The 9,851-nt window shown below is 41.2% G+C and overlaps 1 protein-coding gene across 1 annotated transcript; it reads left to right on the top strand.

Moving 5' to 3' along the window:
- The first annotated feature begins 3,673 nt into the window (after nt 1-3,673).
- Rps27l (ribosomal protein S27 like) lies at nt 3,674-6,684 on the top strand. The gene is made up of 4 exons (XM_051197830.1): nt 3,674-3,739; nt 4,385-4,493; nt 5,129-5,239; nt 6,496-6,684. Exons 1-4 carry the CDS (start codon nt 3,734-3,736, stop codon nt 6,522-6,524), a joined length of 255 nt encoding a protein of 84 aa, XP_051053787.1. The 5' UTR covers nt 3,674-3,733; the 3' UTR covers nt 6,525-6,684.
- The last annotated feature ends 3,167 nt before the right edge of the window (nt 6,685-9,851 follow it).

The raw sequence follows: 9,851 nt of genomic DNA on the forward strand, positions 1-9,851 counted from the left end.
TATAAAATGGGCATGCAGGACCCACAGAAAAGTGACTGGTGATTCAAGATGGACATTGCTACAGAGTTCCTGCTTCATGGAAGAGTCTGCCAGACAGTCTGCAGGACACAGAGAAAAGTGACTGACAAACTGCCAATACAAGAAGACATTTTAAAGTTTCCTGCTTTGCTGAAGAGTCGGTCAGGCACACTATGGCCTATGGGCTGAAGATGGAAGATTACAGAAGAACTTCAGGTGACTGAAAAGGCAAGATGTCTCTGTCATTTCTAGAGCATATATTTTCCTTCTGTGGTCTTTGAAGGAGTTGAAGACAGATGGTTATGGTTATAGTTTTCATTAGTTAGGATTAAAGATAAGTTACTTAGACTTTAGACACACAAAGATAGAATAGATGGAATATTTTCTTCAAATCTTGCTAAATGTTAATGGACTAAATATTGTTAAGTGTGATTCTTACTTGATAACTGTTGTATAATATATTTTGCTATGTTAAGGTTAAAACCCTTCTTTTTATTTAGACAGAAAAGAGGAGATGATGGGAGATGTCATTCTGTATATGTTTCTCATACTGGTTAATAAATAAAGCACTGTTGGCCAATAGGAAAGGAAGATAGGAAGGACTAGGAGATAGGAAGTGAAGATGGAGAGTCAGGAGAGAGCTGGACGCCAGCCGCCTCCCCGGTAAGAGAAGGCCATGTGAAGATACATAGATCAGCAGAAATGGGTTAATAATTAAAGGCAGAGCTAGCCGATAAGAAACAAGTAACCGGGCCAACAGTATTGTATCAAATACAGAGTCTCTGTGTGTTATTTGGGGCTGGCGGCGTGGCGGCGGGACAAGACCAGCGGCGGCGGGCGGAAAAACCCATACTCGTTACACTGCTGTTCTTGGAAAAGACCCAGGTTCAATTCCCAGTCCCCACACGGCAGTTCATGGCTGTCTGTAACTCCTGTTCCAGAAGATCTGATTCCCACATACAGACATACCTGCAGGCAACACACCTATGTGCATAAAAGTAAATAAATTATTTTTCTAAAAAAAAAGTTTAATGAAGATCTCACCGTGTTTCTTTCTGGAATTCACTCCCTTGGTTTGCTTTATGTGAACACCTATTCCTTGACTCACTGACCCCTTCCTCCATCTTCAAAGTCAGTAGCAATATCTGGTGTGCTCTTGGTACACACCTGCCTTCTTAGCATTCTGGAGGCTGAGGCAATAGCATCAGGCATTTGAGGCTATCTGGGGCTATGTAGCAATATCCTAGCTCCAAAAAATTAAAATCAAAACAACAATCACCACCACAAACCCACTGTATTAGTTACTTTTCTATTGTGATGAAACACTATGACCAAGGCAACTTATAGAAGTGTGGTGGTTTGAATGTAATTGGTCCCCATAAGCTCATAAGGAGTAGCACTGTTAGGAGGTGTAGCTTTGTTGGAGGAAGTGTGTCACTGTGGAAGTGGGCTTTGAGGTCTCATATATGCTCAAGCCATACCCAGTGTTCCAGGTCACTTTCTGTTGCTTTTGGTCAAGATGTAGGACTCTTAGCTCCTTTTCTAGTAATATGTTTGCCTAGATGCCACCATGTCAAACCATGATGGTAATGGACTAAACCTCTGAAAATGTAAGCCACCCCAATTAAATGTTTTTGCTTTAAAGAGTTGCTATGGTAGCTAGGCGGTGGTGGCTCAAGCCTTTAATCCCTGCACTCGGGAGGCAGAGGCAGGCAGATCTCTGTGAGTCTGAGGCCAGCCTGGTCTTCAAAGAGAGTTCCAGGACAGTCTCCAAACCTACAGAAAAACCCTGTCTCAAAAAAAAAAAAAAAAAAAAAAAAAAAAAAAAGATTTGCTGTGGGGTCATGTTGTCTCTTCACACAGACAAGAAGGAAAGGTTTATTCAAGTTTATGGTTCCAGAGCGATAAGAGTCCATTACCATCATGGTATGGATGTGTGGCACCAGGCAGGCTTGTGACATGAGCAGCTTCCAATGACATACTTCCTGCAATGAGGTCACACCTCCTAAATCTACCCAAACAGCACCACCAACTGGGGATCAAGTGCTCAAATGCCAGAGACTATGTAGGACACCTCATTCAAACCACAGCCACGAACCTTAATTACATTTGTCTGATAATCACAGGCCATGGGGATTAGGACATTGAAACCTTTAGGGCCATCATTTTGCCTATACAACTATAATAATGTACATAGTTATCTGTATGATAATATTGATTCATATCTTGTCATTATTATTTTTGATGTTCTAGAGAGGGTCTTGTGTAGTTGAGAATGACCCTGAATGTCTGATCCTCCTGCATCCAGCCCACTAAATGCTGGCCTAATTTTATCGAGTGCTGGAAACCAAACCCAGAGATTATACTAGGCAAGCACTCTACTAAGGTAGCCCCTCATGAGGTTATTTTAATTTTTTTGTTTTATGCAAATTGAGTGTTATACATGTATTTTTCCAAAGAAATAAAAGATAATAAGAAATGTTGGTAGGACAATCTTAAGGTAAAGCTTATAATCAGTGTGTGTGTGTGTGTGTGTGTGTGTGTGTGTGTGTGTGTAAGCCAGAGGTCAACCTCAGGTTTCTTTCTCAGGTGCCATCTACCATGTTTTTTGTTGTTGTTTGTTTGTTTGTTTTGAGACAGAGCCTCTTACTGGGTTGAGACTCCTAAGGCTAAACTGGCAGGCCCTTGAACCCCCAGGAGTTGGCCTCCTCTGTGCAGGATTTAGGCTCACAAGCTTATGAGGCAAGCCCTTTATAAACTAAGCCATCTCCTTAGCTCTCTGGCGGTTTTCTCAGTTTTGGCTCACACAGGTCCAAAATATCAGTCAAGTTTGTCTTCCTCACCTTGGGCCCTGGGAAATAACCATCATCTTCACAAGGCAGGAGCCTCTTGGTGCACCAAACATAGCAGCAAATGGGTTTTGTTTAAAAACTATTTCAGAGCAAAGCAAACCTGAGGTAAAACCTATCTTGTGCAGAACTTCAAGGCCCACTCCATTGAAAGAGCATGCACAAGGCTATGAGGTTGTTCCATAATCCTTCAATGGGATCTTAACTGTTAATAATAATTGATTTATTTAGTGGTGTTGGGGATCATGCATGCAAGGCAAGCACTCTATTAACTGAGCTACACCCCCCCAACCCCACTATCACATTTTTAAATTTAATTATGTGTGGATCTCTGTGTGTGTGTGTGTGTGTGTGTGTGTGCGCGCGCGCGCGCGAATTCCATCAGAGACCAGAAAAGAGCTGTACATTCCCCAGGAGCTAGAGACTAAAAACCAAACCCAGGTCCTCTGCCAGAGCAGTGAACACTCTTAACCGCCAAGCTAGCCCCTCGCACCTTCCCCTTTACCCCCCCCCCCATCATCTAACAGAGATTATTGTTGTTCCGTGTGTCCCTGCATCCTCCCATCCCCTGCCCCGCATAATGAATATGGGGGAGGAAGCCAGGCTGGGAGCAGCCTCGAGTCTGGCTTTCCCCTAAAGCCTACTGTCCAAGACCCAATAGCCCAACCATTTAGATCTTCCGCGGATTTGTCTGCGCGCTCGGGATTGGGAGCTGCACCACCGAGGCGGAAGCCTAGAGCGGCCGCCCCGCCCCATCCCACTCCACTCAGCTCCGCCGCCTCTATCCCGGAAGTTGTAGCCGAACACTCGGCAGCGAGCGCCTCACCTCAGAGATCTGGATCGCCGGTGCTGGCCAAGCCGTCACCATGCCTGTGAGTGTTTGACTTTGGGCCGGGGCTTTCTTTTTTCCGGCTTTCTGTCCGTCCGGCTCCTCGGCAGGCGGCTGAGCCCGCGGCGTCTCCTGCCTCGCGGAGCGGGCTGGGGCGCGGCGGGCTTGTCCGGACTTGTCTGGGCAGCGCGGCGTGGTGGGCCCTGCGTGCGCTTGAGCGGGCGGCGCCTGGGGAGCAGCTCCCAGCCTCCGGGGCCTTCGGCTTTCTGCTCACTAACGGTCCTCGAGGCTCCTGACGCGTTCCTTCCACCCCGGGCGGGCACGCGGCAGCCCTGCGCGGCCATCGATGTGGAGCCCCGGGGCTGAGATCATCCGGCCCTGCTCTGGTCGGCTGCAGTGCTTCCTCCGCGAGGCCCGGGCCGGAGTCCGTTCTTGCTTAGCTTTGCTGGCTTTCCAGCTGAACGCAGAAGGGGGTTCTCAACCTTTTGCGCCTCAACCGCCGTAAAGTCCCGAGACAAGGACTCGGCGAAGGCGAAGTATGGGTGAAAGTGATCCGATTTTTAAAAGTCACATGTAGTGTCCCCGCTGCCGAGTATGCCTGTTGCTCCCACTTTGCGTTCGTCGTGTGGTTAAATTCGCCAGCCATGTGCTTTTGACTTCAGCAGTAACAATATGCTTCCTTACTCAGCTGGCTAGAGACCTATTACACCCTTCCTTGGAAGAGGAAAAGAAGAAACATAAGAAGAAACGGCTGGTTCAGAGCCCAAATTCTTATTTCATGGATGTGAAATGTCCAGGTAAGTTTTCCAATTTTTTTGCCCTTGAGGATATTTCTGAAAAGAATGAAGCTTTAGTAAGACAAGCCACAGTTGACTAGAAATGAGATCACAGAGTTGTCACATTAGACAATAAACCTACACAAACCTTAGTAGAAACATATGGGAGGGAGCCAGGTGAAGATGTGTTTGACCTACAAATCTTTAAGCTGTTCATTATGATGGTGAATTTTCTCTTTTCACGGTGCAATAAAGTATGTTGATTCTTGAGTCTAAAATTATGCTGTCCGACACGTTGGCCATTATCCATATGTATCTGTTTAGTACTTAAAATGTGACCAATGAAAATGGAGACAGTGATTAAGTGTAAAATCCTAAACTCTGAAGATGACATGTCTGTTGCTTGTTGAAATGTTACTGTTTCAGAAATACTAAGTTTGATAATTTTACCTTTAAGTGGCTTCTGGAATAGATTCATGCCTGGCTTGCTATTATAGCAGGGGCCAAGGCTTACAGGAGACGTGTTAAAAAAAAAAAAATCACTTCTTTATATAAGCAGCATGTATTTACATATTGACAAGAACTATGAAGAGCCAGGAATATGTTTTCATCTACTTTTCAAATTTTTAATGTATTGTTCCCCTCCCCCTTTTTAGGTTGCTACAAGATTACTACAGTTTTCAGCCATGCTCAGACAGTGGTTCTTTGTGTAGGTTGTTCAACGGTACTGTGCCAGCCCACAGGAGGAAAAGCCAGGCTCACAGAAGGTATATCATTTGGCATTTTCTAACCCAGTAATAAGGTTTAAAATGTTTTAGTGTGGACTATTTAAATAGTCACACAAGTTTATGCTTGTGATACTGCAGTTATTTTTCTACCTTTAGAATACTTTAAATCTTATATATTTATTCTCCTTGTGTGATTAACTTGAGATAGATTTTTAAAAGTCAGAATGGAAGCAAGTGTAACTGTCTACAACACAGGTTTTCTTTTTAATCGCGAGATTGTAAAGTATTTTGTTTCTTATATATTTGGTGTATAAAAAAGGTTTTTTTAAAAGTCGCTGCCAGGTAAGGAAGAAGTATCTCAGATGTTTCAGTTAAAGTGCCCCACATTTTATTTTTCTGAACAACTATTTAATGCTTATTTTAAAAATCTAATTTACTTTCTAATTTCACTCTATAATACAGTAAATACAAGATTGTATATAGTTTTTCATAGTGATAACAAATTTATAGTTCCATAATGCTTGAAATTTGCATGTGATATTCCACATTTTCACGGAAGAGTTACAAATGAATTAGCAGTAAATCTAAGATCTATTTGATGTGACTGGATGAGATCAGAGTCCAAAGTCAACATATGATGTGTAAGAGTAGGGTGTGGCACACACCTTTAATCCTGGTACTGAGGAGGCAGGTGATCTCTGTTAGTTCAGCCTGGTCTACATAGTGACTACCAGGACAGCTAGGGCTATGTAGACACACCCTGTCCCCAGAAATCAAATCCAAACAAAATAAAATTTAAAAAATAAAAATAAAAAAGACACATACGAGTAATGCTATTGATATGCACTTGCAGGGGTGCTGAAACTTATTTCATGCCATGATCTTGGATGTTTGTATATGCTGAGAATGAAGTCAGAGATCATCTGTGGCAAAGTTCTAATGAGGGAGAACTCTAGTCAAAGTTAACTTCATGAGACTGAATAGAGGAAAGGGATTGAGGAAGTGAGGAATAAGAGGGTCTTCAAAACTGTGACGTTTGTGGTCCTAAATAGATTCCATGGTATAATTTGAAAACAAGGGACCATTGTGATCATGTCAGAATAAACTCATGCAACATTTATTATAGCAAATTTATATTAATCATAATATTCAGAAACTTAAGCTTTCTGCCTGAGATCCCTATGTCTAAGATTCCTAAAGCTTTTTTTGTTTTTGCTTAAAAAATACTTTTTGTCACTAAAATCACACCAGAGATAGAGTAAGATGTTTGATACAATCTCCTGATTCCTTTACAGGCTGTTCTTTTAGAAGAAAGCAACACTAATCGTCTATACATGTTCCTGAGTTGGCGTTTTTTCACAGAAAGCCTTATCAAGTTCAGTACTCTACCAAGACAATGTAACTATGTTTGATTTTATAAAGTATACAGCAATGATCTCCTATTTTGGTGTCAGTTTTTCAATAAAGTTTTAATTATGGACAAACTTGCCCTTTTTTTGAAGTACATGTGCGTATGCTATGCATTTAGTTGTACTGTGTATGTTGATCTTGGTTTAAACATTTTAAACTATATTTTGACTAGTTTGTGTCCCATTTCAAGTGTACACACCCTAAATATTTGACCATTCTAAATTGAGCATTGGATGTAATTAAATGTATCTTAGGATAGTATAGCTCCATTTTCACATGTGTAGGCAGAGTTCTATCAAGCCATGGTATTGCTGTTGTTCCATGCCTAAAGGTTCTTTGTTTCAAAGGTATTGTCATAATAACAAATTTTCTTAATTTATTTCTTTACATCTGGTTCATTTCCTGCTATAGCTCTTTCTGTTTTCTTGTGTACCAAAACCTCACCTTAGAAAAGAATTAGGGCTGAGCCTATAGCTCAGTGGTAGAGCACTTTCCCAACATACACAGGCCCAGTACTTCTCTGCTCTCTAGGCTTGGGGCTGGGAAGACGCTCAGCTTTATCCCTGTATCCTTTATTTCGTTTTGTATTTTTGAGTGATACATTATTCTTGGTTTGCAGTTAAATTTTCTAATGAAAACCTGTAATTATTTTTGTAGCTGTAATAGACATGTTAGCTCTATCACTAAGCTTTATTTCCAGGCTCAGTTTATATTTTCATGTAACTTGGTTTACTAAACTGAATGTTAAAGTTGTACCTCACAAAATATGACTTTTGGGGACTGGCCAATTTTTAGAATGGTTTTTTTAATATGAGAAAACAGGATAAGGGCCAAAATAGCCTCCAGTGTCAAATATAGCTAGGTTTGAGTCAAGTTCTGGTGGTGATTGGTTTGTAGGGAAGGTAAGTAGTTTTGGAGAATAAATGACATGATATACACAAAATAGTGTCTTACACAAAATAAGTGCTCTGATAAAAGTTGTGGGTTTTTTGTTTTGTTTTTTAACTAAAAGGGGAATTAGGTCTATTCAAAATAAAAGTATTTTCCTCCAAATGTCCCTATTTTTTGGCAAACAAAAGCACAGTTGTGTTGACTGTTTGCTAAAAAACAAGCCACCCCAAGTTTAATAGCTTAAGTGGCGATTTATTTTTTTCTCATGATTATGTAAGTTGGCTGGTTCCTCTGCTGATCTCATCTAGTTTCACTTACACAGCTTTAACTGGCAGTGAAGCTGAGTTGTGTCCAGCATGGTTTCAGTCATGCTGGTGTCTATCACAACTGGTGTTAGCTGGTGTCTAGAACATCGTGGTCCTTCAGTAAGCCAGCAGTGTCCTTAGTGCAATTATGTATTACGTATATAGTGCCAAACTAGGAAATAAGAATATATACCAATCCTGATAGTTCCCTGATAGTCAAAAGGAGTGGGTCTTTTGGGTGTTAGCTAAAAGGGTCTTCAGTTTTTCTCCTGTATCATTTTAAGTGAAGAAAATTTGACATGTTCACATTTTAAATTTTGGGTATTGGGGATATGGGTATTGTAAATCTTTTGTGCCTTTTTTTTTTTAACTTTAACAAAAGATCAGTTTAATACAAGACCAATAAAATAAAAATGTATAGCCAATTATCTCCCTTGACAAGTTTCAGTAAAAAGAACAAAAACGGGAATGTGCTTTTTTCTGAATAAGGGTTAGAGACAGATCCCTTCTTAAGGTATGAAGACTTACTTACCAGTACTGTGAAAAGTGAGTGTGCTTGTGGAGGCCAGAAGTCAGTCCAATGCACTCTTATGTTCATTCTCCACCTTTTGAGACAAGATCTCCCACTCCTGATACTACGTGACAGGTGAAATGCAGGCCAGCAATCTTCAGGGACCCTTAGCAGTGAATTTACAACACAGGATATACCTTTTACATGCCAGAGAGACCTGGGCATGCTTAAAAGAACTGCTGCTGTCCATAATTCACACAGCTTAGATAGTGATTTACTGTTATAAAGAAAAAAGTGAAGAAATAGATGTAGGGCTAAGAAATACAGGAAAATTTTTTCATAAGGTATATAAAAACTCTTGTGTCTTCCCGTCTCCACTGGCTCACACAGATAATCTCTAGCATATAGAATCCAGGACTATTGCAACAAAATATCCCAAAGTCCACATGTTACAAGTAGATTTTTCCTGCCGGCCCGGACCCATCTAGGCACCAGCCCCAGTTAACACACAGAGACTCTGTATTAGATATAATTCTGTTGGCCAGTTACTAGTTTCTTATCGGCTAGCTCTGTCTTAAATATTAACCCATTTCTATTAATCTAAGTGTTTCCATGTGGTCTCATCTTACCGGAGAGGGGCCAGCCTCTGCTCTCCCCGTCTCTCCATCCTGACTCCTCCCTACTACTTCCTCTTTCCTCCTTGTTTCCTTGTCCCTCCTATCTGTTCTCTCCAGTCTCTACATGATGATTCCTCCCTACTCTTTCTCTCTCTCCATATGGCAAGAGTAGCCATTTGGACAAGATACTGCTCTTGTCTGGATGCTGTATAAACTGGACATGCAGGACCCACAGAAAAGTGACTGCTGATTAAAGATGGACATTGCTACAGAGTTCCTGCTTCATGGAAGAGTCTGCCAGACAGTCTGCAACACACAGAGAAAAGTGACTAACAAACTGCCAATACAAGAAGACAGTTTAAACTTTCCTGCTTTGCTGAAGAATCTGCCAGACACACTATGGCCTATAGGCTGAAGATGGAACATTACCAAAGAACTTCAGGTGCCTAACCAGGTAGTGAGATGTCTCTGTCATTCCTAGAGTTTATATATTGTTCTGTGATCTTTGATGGAGTTGAAGACAGATAGTTATGGATATAGTTTTCCTTAGTTAGGATTAAAGATAAGTTACATATAGGACTTTAGACTCACAAAGATAGGTTAGATGATAGAATATTTTCTTTAAATCTTGCTAAATGTTAATGGACTAAATATTGTTAACTGTGATCCTTATTTGATAACTGTTGTGTGAGATCTTTTTCTATGCTAAGGTTAAAACCCTTCTTTTTATTTTAGAAAAGAGGAGATGATGGGAGAGGTCATTCTGTAAATATGTTTCTCATACTGGTTAATGAATAAAGCACTGTTGGCCAATAGGAAAGCAAGATAGGTCGGAATAGGAGATAAGGTAGAGAAAGAGTAGGGAAGAGTCAACATGGAGAGACTAGAGAGAGCAGAACCACCGGCCCCCTCTCTCT

The sequence above is a fragment of the Phodopus roborovskii genome, unplaced genomic scaffold (genome assembly GCF_943737965.1).
Source record: "Phodopus roborovskii unplaced genomic scaffold, PHOROB, whole genome shotgun sequence".
NCBI classification, from domain to species: domain Eukaryota; kingdom Metazoa; phylum Chordata; class Mammalia; order Rodentia; family Cricetidae; genus Phodopus; species Phodopus roborovskii.